This window comes from Aythya ferina (assembly GCF_964211825.1).
Source record: "Aythya ferina genome assembly, chromosome: 1".
In the NCBI taxonomy this organism is placed as follows: Eukaryota; Metazoa; Chordata; class Aves; order Anseriformes; family Anatidae; genus Aythya; species Aythya ferina.
The window spans coordinates 32,064,421-32,080,226 of NC_140296.1; the positions used below are offsets into that span (position 1 = coordinate 32,064,421).

The window sequence follows — 15,806 nt, forward strand, 5'->3', positions numbered from 1 at the left end:
TCTTAATATATTGTATTTAATGTAAAATTAAGTAACAAGTTTTGCAATACAAAAGCATTTCCAGAGATCTAGGACATGAAAAATCATTATTGCAAAGTCACAGTTAATCCAGAGGAGGTTTAGATTGTATACTAGGAAGAATTTCTTCATGGAGTGGTTGGCCAAGCATTGGAATGGGCTGCCCAGGGAAGTGGTGGAGTCCTCATCCCTGGAGATACTTAAGAGATGTATGAGTGTAGCACTAAAGGACATGTTTTAGTGATGTAGGTCAAGTTGATGGTTGAACATCGTGATCTTGAAGGCGTTTTCCAACCTAGATGATTGTATGACTATACTGAAGTACTGACTATTATGCAGGTACTCTGGCATGCATTAACGTTTCTATTGGATCCAACAATTTGTGAGTCCTTCTTCTGTTTTAATACATTTTTGAGAAGTCTGTCTGTCATCTATTAATGAGAAAAAAAAAATTAGAGAAATTACAATTATTTAAATTGCTGCTGAAACATAATTGTGTTAAGTGTAGGAACAAAACCATGAGACACATGAGCAACACACTGCAGTGCAGAGTCTTATGAGAAGGAACTCTGATGGTTGTATTTGACTGAAATTTCAGGGGAAATTTAACAGAGAGTAACAGTGACCCTTATGGGATTTTTAGCTTAGGCTCTGGAATTAACGTACTTAATCTTGGGAGGAATTTGAGGTGGTATCTAATTACCATTTAGAAAAGAGTTCTTGCAGTAGTTGTTTTTTCAAGAGAGAAATTAATTTGTAAATGCTAATTCATTTATTTCCTAAATTGGTGTTTTATATTAGACCTCTTCTCTTTGACTTCATGTGCTCTCAGGAGATTTGTGAAGCAATTGTCAAACTGAACTAATTGATATCCCTTTAGAAAAATTCTACATCTGTTCAGAGATACAGAAATAAAATGTTAGCCTCCTGGTATCTTTTATTTCAGATCCTGGTTCTGTATTCAGCTCATTCTTCTGTAGCATATTTGTTGTGTGGAAGTTTCTCCTATTCTAATATTAGACAGATAGGATTCTGCTTAATTCCTGAGACTTAATGAGATGGCAAAACAGACTACAGAGTTAAGCTTTAAAAGCCTGTTTTTTATCAGAATGTTTTTCCTACTGTTTTTCAAGCACAGTAATGCTTTACTTTTTTTCCTACCTAATCCTTTGGGCCTTTTTGTTTCCTTGAGGTTGTATTTTCCAAATAAGATGGCCGTTCTTCAAGACACTGACATGTGCAATATTGTCAGCTTAGTATGTTGTGATATTGTCCGTATCTCCTGGTGTTACCTATTGAGAGGTTGCTTTTTTTGATCACTATGGTGAATAAAGCAGATGGCTTGTCTGCCATGCTTTGCCAGCACATAGTGGCTAAATACCCATTCCATTTTTCTCCCCTCATTTCGCTACTCACTTCTACGTGCTTGCTAGAACTTGAACATTCATTTTATATGAACTGTATCATTTATATGTAATGAAAATGTGTAAATTTTAATGGCTTTGCTGTTCTCTTGAGTCTCGTCCTTTCAGGTAGCATGTAGTTAAATGTTGGATCTGGCTCATATTATATGTGTCTCTTTTCCATCCTGTGCACTTGTGTGTGTGTGTGTTTGCACTTGACTGTAAAGGAACAGGTAGCCTAACACGAATATTTTCTGAATATCTACTGCTTATATTCTAATCAAAAAGTATTTTCATTACAGTGATCTGGATGGTAAAGTAAGTTCTTGCATTCAAACTGTATCTTATTTAAGTTGAACTAAAAAAAAAAGGGAGGGGGGATAAATGTCTGTTCGGCTAAACTGAACACAGACTTTTGTTTAAGTCCTTGAATACTACATTCTGTTCCAGTATTAAGCTAGTTTACAAGATCAAGTGGTAAACAGTTCTGTTACCTGTCAAAGTTCACAACTGACGCTGTACGAGTAGGGCAGCTGGCTGCAGAGAATTCAGTGAAACTTTGTTCTTACAATGTTCTGAGCTGGTTTCCAGTATGCTCTCAGAAACTTAAATGGATACGTTCGTAAAGCAAGATCTGTTGACTTTTCTTGATTATTTTTTAATTAGCCTAAAATGAATGTATTTTCTAAATTTTAAAAGTGAAAAAAATGTATACTGTAGGTGTCACTTTGAGTAGTTTTCCAGCATCAGAAGTTGCTAGAGAATAATCTTTTAACAGATTGTCTTCCCTTAGACTGCTGTGTGTGAAGAAAATCAGGCTAAATAATAGTTAGAGGTAGAATTACCACATCAGGTGTAAGTCCTATGCCTATCATTAGTTCTGAACAAATGTTCTTACGTAACCATTTCATCGGCAGCAGTGATCTTAAGGAAAATGGTGTAAAACTAGGAGCACGTAAATTTGATTATTCCAAATTTTTTCTTAACCTGCAGACACTGCTACATCCATAAGGAAGGAAGTGATTAGGAATAATTCATTAGAACTTGCTTTTAAGTCTTGGCTTCCTTACAAGATTCATGCAGCCTGTTGTGTGGTTTTTCTTTTCTCTGAGCCCTTTTCAGCTTTTGAGGAAAGCATGACTTGGGGTGCATTAATGCTGGAGATAGCCATGGAGTTTCAGTACAGTTCTTACCCGCCCACTGCACTTTCCTACACCCATTGTATCTCTTTGTTTCTCAGAGTTTTGCCACTGGTGGCATTTCCATAGTATTCTGTCTGCCCTTTATGGAAGCAGTGTTTGGTTCGCTTAATTCAGTTGAAATACTGTGGAGTGTCAGGAGTGCCTTGTGAAGCTTTTTACCAGCACTGTCACTTCAAGTTATTTTCAAAACTTGGTTATTGTTACCTCTAAGTCCTGGGAAAAGAAAAGTCTGTACTTCACTGTGTATCATATATATTCAGTAGAGGAAAACTTTAAGAGGTGTACGTGTCTCCAGAGTGGTCACTTTGTTCCAGTCCTTCTGTACCCACAGCCTCTTCTGAAAATCATTCAGGAGGTAGACTGCTTGTAAGACCTTTAATACCACCAGCTTCTTCTATACTCTGCCTTTCTTATATCAGGTTTCTGTGCAGTGAAATGGACTAAAAAGTAACTGTCAGGTCCTACTTCTCTTGACAAAGGAACTTCGCATTATGAATTCTGTTCTTTGTTTTATTCCTAAATTCTGATCTACCTTTCCCTCCTCTTTGCTGTTCGTGATGTCTGAGTCTGCTGCCCTAGAGAAACTAAATTATTCAGGAGCAGGGAAGAGAACAAAACCTCAAGGATCTGGGAGAAAGGAGAAAATAGTTTTCCTAAGGGAAGAGAGGAACTGTTAACAAAGCAAATCTCCAGAAAGCTGAAACAGAGTGGAAATGTTTTGTTTCTTTGGGAATGCGATCTGTAATTCTGTTGCTATATAAAGCGGGGTATTCAGTTAGTGCTGGTTATTAACATATGTTTTGTTTTAAAATCTAGTAAGTACTCATGATTATTAGTGAACCCATTTATTTCTAGGATGTTGTCCATGGGAGTAATGTGTAAGGAATTAAAAACTAAATCCAAATCCTTGTGGAAGCTGATGTGCCATTGAGCTAATAGGAAACAATTCTTGCTGATTATAGGCATATCAGAGATTATCCTACTCATAGTAATCATTACCAAATATATATATATATATATCCCTAGTTTCTTTTTGCACACAAGACAGTTTTGGCTCAAGACATAACCAAAGTTTTGCCAACACATAATTTTGAAACCCGGACAGATGCTTGAAGTAAAATTCCAGTTTATGGATAAAATGACTTATCCTGAAACTGGACTGTTTTGCCCTTTTTCAGACTGCATGAATGCACTTATCTAAGAATTGTCTATATGTGGAAACAGTACATCCTGAACATTTTTTCCTAATGATCTTAAATATTGCAAAGTAAAATATATTGTATTTGCATTTCTTTCGCGTCTGGCTTTTTTTTTTTTTTTTTTTTTCTAATTTGGGAAGGATCAGGCAAGGTATAAAAGTGCAAACTGGAGTGAGGAAGAAAGCAAAATAAATCACACTTTAAACATCGGTATCTGTTGATATTCATAAATAGGCCACAAACAGGCAATAAATACTCCACTGGTTCTTTGACTGAGAGAGGAAAATAATGACTTAAGAGAATGACTCGGCTTGGAAGGAACCTTAAAGCTCACCCAGTTCCAGCCCCCTGCCATGGGCAGGGACACCTCCCACCAGCCCAGGTTGCCCAAAGCTCCATCCAGCCTGGCCTTGAGCACCTCCAGGGAGGGGCAGCCACAGCTTCTCTGTGCAATCTGTCCCAGCACCTCACCACCCTCTGAGTGAAGAATGTCTTCCTAATATCTAATCTAAATCTCCCCTCTTGTAGTTTAAAACCATTCCCCCTTGTCCTATCATGTCTGCCCAAGTAAAAAGTCAGTCTCCATCTCTTTTATAAGCCCTCTTTAAGTACTGAAAGGCCACAATGAGGTCTCCCCGGAGCCTTCTCTTCTTCAGGCTGGCCATCTCTCTCAGCCTTTTTTCATAGGAGAGGTGCTCCAGCCCTTTGACCATCTTGGTGGAATGTATTTCATACACTTCCCTCATTATGTGCCCCAGTGGTGTATTGCTGGCAGCTGGATGTTTATCTAAGATCTGTAGCATCCAAACCACTTTCTGTTTCCAAATAACAAAATGTGTCTTTGGCTATCTGACTGCCTTGGCAGATGGTCCAAACGCAGAATGGGGATGGAGACTGACTCCCTGTGAGTACTGGCTTCTCCAGGTTGCTTGAGGTTTGGTGTCAATATTCCAGTAAGAAATGTTAATGCATCTTTCCTGCGTGAGTTGGAAGGATTAGAGGATATTAGTGTTCATTCCCTGACATTTTCTCTTAAGTTCTCAATGAAAAAAAAATACTAAATATTGCCAAGATTCATATGTAGTCCAACTGGGGATTTTTGACTGGAGATAACTTCTTATTCCGAAAAGAGCATCGAGAAGAATAGAAACAAACCTCTGGGATCCAGAGGGGCCAGGTTGGTTTGTGGGGAGAGGGGAAAAAATGGAACAGTAGGAAAACATCATGAAATGGGACAGAAGGGGCTGAGCACAGGCTTTTAACAAACAATCTTAAGAGAACTTCCTTAAAATAGACTTTGGAGATATTTATAGAAACTGGGAGAGGGAATGTCTTCTGTTCTCCTGCCAAGTCCTGGAGCTGTACAATAACGTGCAACTGCTTGTAACACAGAATGCAGTTTTGATAGGAGGTCTCTTTAGGAGCAATGGATCCTAAATAAAAGAAACCAAAAGGATGAGTTCATTAGCTCGAATGTATTTGTGCCAATCAACACAGTCAAACTGCTTTTAGTGGTTGCAAATCACTGGAGAGAGAACAGAGGGGGAAAAAAGTTGTCCCTTATTTGCTGTCACGCTACTCTGTTATATGCCATCATATTTCTTTTCCTATATGAGTTTTAAAATGAGTTTTGCTTTGGCGTGCTTATTCCTTTGCTAAGAAAAAAGTCCAGAAATGAAGAAGTCAGACCAATGAAACCAACAGAGGCTCTCAAAGAAGCCTCTGCCCATGCTGTAGGCTGTACTGGCCAGAACACAGTGGCAGACTCTCACATCTGTATTACATTGTCTATGTTCATGTGAACAGAGGCAAAATATATGGAAAAAAAAACACTGAAGTTATTGCATACTAAATTTCCACATTGTTTACTGTGCTTATTCTGCTGGCTTTTTAGAAGTGTGTCAATTACAGCTGTTCCTGTAAGTGGTACTATCACATCCTGTCTGATCTGAATAAAACAAAGCGAGAGACGTCTCAGATATATTTTATTACATACCTCAAATAATTCAGACTGGAAAAGTTTTCTTTTGAGGCCATATTATATGAAGGGTTCCTTCTTTTATTATGCTGTTTAGGTTGTGATTGTATTAGTATTCCAGAAGGCTAAAAATTTTGTGATTTAAAACATAAAATAAATGAAATATTTTAGTAAGGAAGCATTTTCTGCAAGAGAATCTTTAAATATGGTTAGTTGGAAAAATGCTGTTGTTTAAATGATTTATTCCATATCAGTTGCAAGTTAATGAATATAAAAATTCGTTTGTTCCTGCATTGTTTGACAGACTGCCATTACCAGATCATAAATTTATAGGCTACTGGAAAATCGATCAGCCTGGGAATGCACAACAAAAACTGCTGTGTCCCACAGAAACTCAGAAAATAGATGTAAAGGTTTGTCTTTTTTATTTCTTTTTTAATACACAAAATACTCTTTCTATGTATTGGGATGTGAAGAACCTAAAATGACCTTTCTTGTGTACCTAGCCCTCAGAATGTGGGATGTGCTTTAAAAATCAGTACATTTGGTCAGAAGTTCTTGAAAAGAGCTTTTTATAAAGACACTGAAAGTACCATGTTTGAAGGAAATCTGTGGCTGTTTTGGATGCTTGGAACTGGTCAACTTCAGCCCCCAGATTTCAATTTTTGGATAAGATCAGAGAGTAACTGAAAAGAAAGCTGTTTTCCTGTTTTTATTTTACATGCAGATGAATTCTTATGGGTCTTTGGCACTGCCAGGTTTGAATCTGAAATTTTGGTACAATTTGATCCGCAGTCAAAGCTTTAAAGTCCTTTTCAGCTTTGAGCTCTTGGCCTAACTTCAGTAATTATTACTCCAGTGTGTCAGGGAAAAAACCTGAACTGCTAATGTGATGTGGGATTCATATAACAAAAAATTGCCATTGAACTTCTTTGAAACAAAAAAAGATTCTGATTCTTTCCCTTGCGTGGGTGGTGGTTTATCAGAACATGATACTTCCTTCATGCCATTGAGCAATAATGGTTCCAAACCAATAAATAACTAAGATGAAGGCATGATGATCTCTCTATTGTGAAGAAAATGGCTCTATGAACATTCAGAGAGCTTGCAGAGAAATATTTCATCTACTCTATCATTTATTAATTGTTTCTGTTGTTAATAGTATTAACAGTCTTGAAGAAGACTTCTAGATTCAAATAACGACAAGCAAAGTATTTTAGCAAGCCCTCATTGTTATCATTTGTTTTAGGGCCCCATATACCTAAATATTCAAGGATTTCCACTGGAACGACATGAATCCCGGTCCCTCAATTTCACAGAAGAACTTGCCTTTTGGAGACTGCCTTTGGGTGAAGTTAACTTTGTTTGCGACGTCACTGTAACAAAAGGTATGGTGAGAAAAGCTAGGAACTTTTGTAATGATTCCCAGTATCATAAATACATGAAATACCCTGGAGATTAAGAAGAATTGGGCTATTGACATCATAAGTGCCTGTTGATAGCCAGTGACAGAATATGAAAGGATAATATGCATGTGTAATGTTCTAAGGCTATGTGCAAAGTAACACTTTGGTGTTTTTTCAATAGTCTTTATTTCTGGGTATCTTTGCAGGGGATAAATTAAATAATTTATTTTTTTCCACTTGTTTTTGCTATTATTTTAACAGTGGATGAAATACAAAAATAATCAGCCACTGATATGGGAGCATAATTTCAGACATTGTGGTCTTCGTTAGGATATGCATCCTCAAACTGAGAAAAGGATATGTATAAAGCTTCAGAAAATTATTATTTGACTTTTTCCTTTTTCTCTTGGTCAGTTTAGTTTTAATACAAACCTTAAAACTTGCATAGTGCTATGCTTAAACTGATCAAAATTCTTTCTCACTGAATCAAACCTGTCTTGGTTACTCATATTTCTTATGTCCCAAAGTGAAATTGCATTACTAGGAATATTAATAATTATTTTTAGGGTTCATTTGGATGAGGGGAGATTGATTGTACCCTCAATAAATTTGCAGATGATACCAAGTTGGGAGGTAGTGTCGAAGGGTGGCCCTTCAGAGGGATCTGGATAGGCTGGACTGCTGGGCTGAGGCAAATGGGATGAGGTTTAATAAGGCCAAGTGCTGGGTCCTGCACTTTGGCCACAATAACCCCATGCAACGCAATAGGCTTGGGGCAGAGTGGCTAGAAGACTGTGAAGAAAGGGACCTGGGAGTGTTGATCGATGCTTGGCTGAACATAAGCCAGCAGTATGCTTGGTGGCCATGAAGGCCAATGGCATCCTGGCCTGTATCAGGAATAGTGTAGCCAGCAGGAGCAGGGAGGTGATCGTCCCCCTGTACTCTGCTCTGGTGAGGCCACACCTCAAGTACTGTGTTCAGCTTTGGGCCCCTCACTATAAGAAGGACATTGAGGCCCTCAATGAGGATAAGACTCAAGGAAATTGCCACAAATTGCACTTGGGTAGATGTAGATTAGATATCAGGAAAAACTTTTTCTCTCAAAGAGTGGTCGGGCACTGGAACAGCCTGACCAGGGAGGTGGTAGAGTCACCATCCCTTGGGGTGTTCAAGAAGCATCTGGACAAGGTGCTATGAGATAGGATTTAGTAGCTTAGTGGATAATATTGGTGATAGGAGGGCTAGATGATCTTGTAGGTCCTTTCCAACCTTGTGTTTCTATGATTCTCTTCTATGATTCATCATTAAACGTGTCTAAACTTCACTGTGTATTATAAACAGATTGTTGATGATCGATACTAGAATGCTGCTTTTTCTGCCTGTATCCTGAGTTTCAAGTACATTTGGAAACTTTTATGACAGTGAAAGAGAAATTACATTGCTTTGGTTTGATTTTAAGAATTCTCTGAAGTCCAGCTGGAAGTGCCAGACTTTCCACAAAGTTTGCCTTTGTGCCATGTGTAAATAATTATTAAATATATTAATTGAAGGAGAGAATGGGATAGAGGAGGGAGAACCAAAATTATAAACAAACAAAATCTTTTAGACAGATGTGTATACTGGCAGACACTGTAGTTATATCTACACAAATGTGCCTTGAACTACTTGTTTAAAGAGTTCGTAATGTTGTGGCAAGAATCTGCCTGTTAACATTTAGTTAGTATCAAGAGACTATTTATCTCTCTTGATCTCCCTGTGTGATGGTAATTGTCATGGTGGTAATTTTGCTGTACATTTTGCTATATCGTCTGCTTAGTTTATAATATATGTTTCCAAAATAACAATATGCGATATCACAAGCCTTTCCTTTGTTTTCCTCTTTCAGAAGATGAAGCTGAAAATGTTCTTTATGTTACTACTTGCAATCCTGTTGCCTTGTACTTCATGAATGTTTCTAGTAAGAATGGATCCTTTGTGGATTTCTATGACCTCTTCCCAAGAACAGTTGGAAATGTCTGGCAACCTTTTGTGACTGTGGCACCACTGGGAAATCCACTCAAAGGTCAAGTGCTTGTACATGAAGAGCAGGTAAAAAAAAAAAAAAACAACACCACCACTACCAACAAAAACAACAAAACAAAACCCACACAACCAGCAAACTACAGCTAAAGGTTTGCTGATGAGTTAAATAGTGTCATAAAGTCAGAATCACTAAGGTAGTCTACCTCTGTAAATGCAAATAGCATGGATAAGCCTACCCCCTTCTGAATGTACTTTTTTTCATTATACTCGAAGCCTGAGAGTTGCTTCAGCTTTAATTTTTATGTATAGATTTTTCTCTTGCACTTTTTTGCTGATTTAAAAGAACCCGTTTTGTGTTTTGCATTATGTTGAGTTCTATCTGCTTATCTTAATTCTCGTGGCCTTTATGAGAGAAGGAAGATTGAGTTAAGTTCAGGAGTATCAGTCAAGCAACATGCATTTGAAAAGTACAAAGAAAGCTGGTTTATTCTGTGAATTTAAGTTCTGCTCCGGTCTTGTCCCCTTTTTGCTTTTTGAGCAGTATATGAAAGAGACGTTTTCTGAGTCACAATGTAAAATATTGCTTATATTTGCTTCACGCCACTATTTTTGGTTTGTTTTCTGAATCCTGGTATTTCTTATTCTGTAACATCTGAAGTACTGAGACTAGAAAGAAGGCTATGTAAGCCTTGACATTTAGTGTATCAGCAATGCAAATTTAGAACCACTGACGACTTTAGGGTTGGTTTGACTTGAATCCTTTTTTCAGAGTCAAGTAATGCATACTTTCCACATACTTTTGCCTTTCCATTACTATCAGTGACTGATTGGAACATTTCCAATTTAAAATTTCTTTGCCAAAGAGTGAGAAGAGACAACAGTTAATAAAATGCTGCTGGTTATTATTATTAATTTTTAATTAATATTTATCATTCTCTGTGTTACCTACCAGTCACAGTGGTTTGACATAAGCATTTAATGTGGTCATTATTGTTGGTTGGTTCTTCCTTTTCATTTTGTTCTGAATTTCTTCTGCCCATTTTTCGGTAGGTAGGAGAAGCCAATTTAGCAGAGCTTTTCCTGCACTCAGTTGGGATTTAAGTAGTTTTCAGTCATTCCATAACTAGTGTCTCTGTGGTACTGTTGTTCCAGAAATATTTGTCAAGTGTTGATGGCACTTTCTGGCCCCAAACATGACAGTTAAGCTCAATACCTTATAAGAAACACAATTCTGCCTTTGGTAGAGCTGCGTATGCCTTCTTTAGTTTTGTCTTGGACGCTTTCCAGTGCCAACTGGAAAAATATGATTCTGAAGATACCTGCTTATCGCAATTGTCTGCGTGGTTGTCTTGAGCTGCTATAGAAGTATGATTTGGGTTATTTTGAGATGCACATGACAAATTTGTTCAGTTCTAAACAATCCTTGGCCTTTTTTGGCAAAGTCAATGCAGGAAACTGTAAAACAGATGGCAGTCTATCTTGTGTCTAAGAATGTTTAGAATGTCTCACGCTTTTTAATATAAAGCCCAGCAAGCAATATTCTTTGCTTTCTAAGTCTTAGAAATTCCTACCATGAAAATAATTGTCCTGCTAGTTCATTTTTAACCAAATCACAGGAGGATTCAGTTTCAGCGCTGAGGGTTTTATTAGAGGTTTGTCCATGAAGCTTTAGACAGTTAATTAACTCTGTGACTGGTTTTGCCTGCTCTCATGGCGTATATTTTTCAATGACAGTATGACTTACTCTGAAATAAAGATTGTTTTATGCCAGCTCAGTGCCCCTTTCCAGTTGACTTACATTGAGCTGTAACCTCCTGTTTTTTTCACGAAAGTTTGAATATTGTCAGTTTCTTAGCAAGTGCTAATTTGAACAAATCCTGTCTGAAAATAAGTATATTTATACTGCTGGAAAGCAATACAGAATTACAATATTCTGAATGCTTTACCTTAATCTTAGGACTCTTTACACTGTGTTAGTATTAACATAGAGTTTACTGAGTGTGAAAGTGTGCTTCATTAAACTACACACTTGATTGCAAATTGTATTGCATTGTATACTTAGGACACCATTCAAAAGTTATTTTAGATATATCAAGTAACATTGATAAAATATTTTTTTTTTCTGTCTTCTACAGAAAAAAAATGCAAAATGCTTCTCTTGTGTATTTCATATTCATATCTACGGACACCATTAGTAATATATTTGCAATTGCTTTTTAAATGAGGCACCGAAGTATAGATCAGCCAAATACACCTGTTATACTCTTCACAGCCACTGCAGTCCTTCCTAATGTTAGGGCTTGTGTTGCAATCTCTGTGTTTCTAATTCCTACTTAATTGAAAGATTGATTCTCAAGTAGTTTAATTCTCCCACTTGGAGCCTGGGTTTTATACCCAGTTCTTGCAATGGAACCATGGAGAAGTTGTGTGCTTTCATGGTGCACCTGTGAAATGAGGGATATTGCTGTACATGAAATTAAATGAGATTTTGTTTATGATATTATGAGAATGTGTACAGTCTAAGTAAAACATATAGTCTAAGCTAATCCTCCAAGTACCTTCTGTGTCTGTTGAGCGGATAAAGTTGATGCAAAAGAAAATTCATCCTGGCTAAGCTGCAGCACAGTTAAGTCCTTCTGGAGGTGCCTTTCTCTTTCCATTGGCTACAGAAGGAGCCTGGACAGCTAGAATAGTCGACATGCCTGCCTTTGGGTGTTCTAAGATCACTGGCAGCCTTAACCTCAGAATTCACAACATTCACATATTAATACAAGTACATCAGTGGTACATCTATATTTTGGACAAGGCTCCAAGGATTAGCTACTTGTGCTAAGGGTGCATCAAACAGGTCTGCAAGAAAAACAAGAAACCTAAATGGTGTGTGATGCTTTAGAGATTTGTCTGTATGTACTTGCAAAAAGACCAAGAAGTATTAAGTATATTTGTAGAAATCAGAAGTTGCATTTATAAAAATTAAAAGAAGTCCACTGGACAGATGATATTTCATAAATCCACTAATTAAGCAATATCAAAAGCTATGAAGTTTTTCCAATTTCTTTGCTTTAATAAAGCTCTTTGGAGATAAATATTTATGACTACGTAATAGAAAAGAATAATTTGAAATGGATGATAACTGCTGGAAAGGACGAGATGATGATATTGCAGCTCTTCAAATAAGCTTGTGATTTATTTCTCAGATATTACATCCATCTGGATGCAGTAGGGCCCTCCAGTAAAATAAAATGAAAATCACCATTCCTTCCTGTCCTTTTAAATAAAATTTTACTAAAACTTAACTTCTTGGGGATTTAATTTAATTGCACAAATCAGAGATTTATTTGCTTTTAAGCCATCTCTTCATCTTCTAGGAAGAAAGGCTAGATTATACTGTTCCACCCAGTGGCCATTCATCTCAGTGAGAACAGCCTATTTTGACTCCATTTTTTGTTTGTTTAAACTGAGCTGATAGTTTTTAAAAAGACTCTTCTGAAATCTCAGAGGTCATTTCTTTATAAGGTGGAAATTGCAATGTAAAGGAGAAATATTGATCTTATTAAAGTAGTGACGCCTTTGCTCTGTTCTTCCCATAAGTACTCCAGTTCTTCCCATAAGTATTCCAGTAGAAATACTTCTATTTCCTATAAAGGAAATGCCTGCCCTTTTCCTTTTTTTCTCTCTTTTTATTTTTTTTTCCTTTTTCCCCTTTTTTCACCCTTTTCCCCTTTTTATTCCTTTTCTTTTTTTTTTTTCCTTTTTTTTTTTTTCCCCTTTTTCTTTCTACACCTTTTGCTTTTACCACTCGGAAAGATAGCTAGTACAGCATGGAAAGAATTTTGATAAGCTTTAGATGTGATTTGAAATGGGACACGTATAAGAAGTATAAGAAGAAAATTCATATTGAGAATTGATTTGTCTATAAATTAACTGCACGCTTCCGTTTTTTCTTACAAGTACTTTGCACTGTTGAAAGGCTACAGCTAGACCGACAGTAGCCCACAGTCTGCCTCAGTGAGCACAATGAACTTTGCCCAGGCAGTGTCCTGCCAGCATCCTTTAACTCTGCTTTTATCTTTCTCTGTCGGGAAGTGGGAAAGGAAGGGAGGGAAGTGCTTTTCCCTGTCCCACGTGCTGCTGGAGCTCTTTGTCGAAACTCTCAGATAGCATGTGGTGAGAGAAGGAGTATGTGACATAGGAGCTGACAGGGATCCACCTCGCTCATTGCATGTAAACATCCTTTAAAAGAAGACTGTTTTTAACTGCTTGTGATCTAGACTGAAATACAAGTGGGAACCTGCGTATGGAAGGACTTAAAACCCACTAGCAGTAACGTCTGAAACCTCTTATCCCCATGGTAGTCTGATACATGCACTCAGGAAAAAGGATGTATTCCTTCAAAACTAGCGGACAGTAATTCTCACCTTTTTTTTATCTTAAAAAAGACGAAGACTTTGTTTTTTTTGTAAGCACAAAGCTCATATCCCTATTTGCTGTCCTCCATATTCCGAAATCTCTAGGGCAATCAAGTCTCCTAAATTATCTGAAAAACACCATTCACATTAATTAGAAGGTCAACAATCTACCTGCATGCATTTCTCTGCCTCTGAAGGCTTGATGGTTTGAGCACCCTGCCATAAGTTCTTACACAGAGTTTTATCACTTAGACCTAATGAACAATGGGATAGGTCTACGTCTGTGCCTACACTGCCTTGTGTTCATGACTAATATATACAGTGTCAGGATTGTTATGGGTGTGCTACTCAAGAGGTTATAGAGTGGCACTGTTAAAAAAAAGATGTTTGTGGGACCCAAGGCAAGGTGAGTGCACACTGTCCAGAGCTAAAAATCAGCCTCAGCTGAAGCTGACAGCAAAGGAGAGCATTAGCAAGCTTGCTTGTTCAAGACATGAGCATCAAGGGTAGAAGAGAATGAAACTCAGAGAGTTATCATGAGGAGAACACCAAAGGGTAAAACTGAGTTGTTTACGCTGTCCTACTCTGAAATTGAAATTTATCATTTTCCCTAACTCCACGCTGTCTGTAAGACCGTAAGGACCAACTTCCCATACCAGCAAAGTGAAATCACAGCCCTGCTTGGTTTAAGGACTTTTAAGAGGAAAATGCTCGCTAAAATAAAGCCAGCAGTAAGGAAAGGGAAACTTTGCAGTAACTAAAAATAAAGGCACGGCACTTCATGAGATTGGTTATTGCATCTGTCCAAAGTTTGGAATTCCAGACATCGGGGTCGGGAGGTCGCCCAAAGGTTACTTTTCTCCCAGTCAAGAACAAACACAGCGGAATTGCACAGCACCGTCTTTTCCCAGCCCACTTGAAGAGTTGCCAGAGCTGCTTTTGGACGTGTTCGCAAGTGACGCAAAATTCTATTCTTACACACAGACAGAATATACATCAGTCACTTAGCACAGAAGGAAACGATTAACATCAAAAGGGGTGGAGTGGAGAGGCTTTTTATATTACCATCTACTCTCATAAATTCAGCACTAAGTGGAAGAATGTACTTGATTCATACGTGTCCTTTATCTCATGGAGAAGGCTAATACATCTCTTCGGTTCAGCAGTGCTATTGCAGAATCATATAAATAAAACCAATGTTTTGGCAGAAAACCAACATCCAAAGCAAATGCCCTTTTTTTTTTTTTTTTCCCTCGAACCGCATTTCTATAATTTTGGTTTGTAATGCATAAGCGAACTTCTTTTTTTAGGAGTATTGAACTCCAGCTGAAATTCCCAAATGCTCCAAATAACATGGTAATATTTCAAATGCTTTACCATATTTAGCTTCAAATGACTGTCATTATTGAATAAAGTTAATTCTCTCAAATAATCCTAGTGAAAATATGAAGCCTACCCCAAAAGAACAAAAACACTGTGACTCAGATTGTTTGTATTTGTTTTATTTAGGACAATTTTGTGGGAATTTATGTTTTGCTCCCTTAACGTCTTTCGTGCGTTATTGCAGATGTTGTACGTAGACAGTTTACTTTTAGTAAGCCCTAGCAGAACCTAGTGTTTCCTTGAATGGCAAAAAGCTCAACAGAAGACTTAATTAACTTCTTCTTATGTACCTTTTAAAGTTCATTTGATGCAGTTAAGGTTGCCCCTGAATGGTTGTTCTCTTGAATTCTTAAACCCATTAGGAGCAGCTATAGTACTACGTAAAAAGACACCTTTAAAATGACCCTGCAAGAAAAGCAAGTTCACCAAGTTGTGTATTTTCAGTGTCAGGTGCATTCATCCATGGCATCCACTCCAGACTTGGCTGCAGCACCTCACACATAGTGGATCAGCTCCATGTGACATGTGGGTCACAGAACTGGAGACAAGCTGCAGCAGCCAGGAAAAACATCACTGACATACTGTGGTCCCTTCCCCGTGCATGACCTGGGGCTGACAAGGGGAAATATTGTTCCTTCTCCCCATCATCTAACATGATGTGTTAACCCTGGGGCACTGAGTAACAATCTGAGAAATCTGAAGAGGTTTAATATTTAGCATGCCATCTTTTCATGTTTTATGTGGAGGACACTTGCCCCACTCTGTTCAGTGTCCTGTCCTTGATAT

At 37.7% G+C, this 15,806-nt stretch overlaps 1 protein-coding gene across 1 annotated transcript in view; it reads left to right on the forward strand.

The window, feature by feature from the left end:
* The window catches only part of VWA8 (von Willebrand factor A domain containing 8), a 192,288-nt gene that overhangs the window by 113,914 nt on the left and 62,568 nt on the right, over positions 1-15,806 (forward strand). The window contains exons 27-29 of the mRNA XM_084510032.1: positions 6,105-6,213; positions 7,050-7,188; positions 9,092-9,294. Of these exons, the coding sequence (XP_084366158.1) occupies positions 6,105-6,213; positions 7,050-7,188; positions 9,092-9,294 (451 nt within the window). The remainder of the gene's footprint in view (positions 1-6,104; positions 6,214-7,049; positions 7,189-9,091; positions 9,295-15,806) is intronic.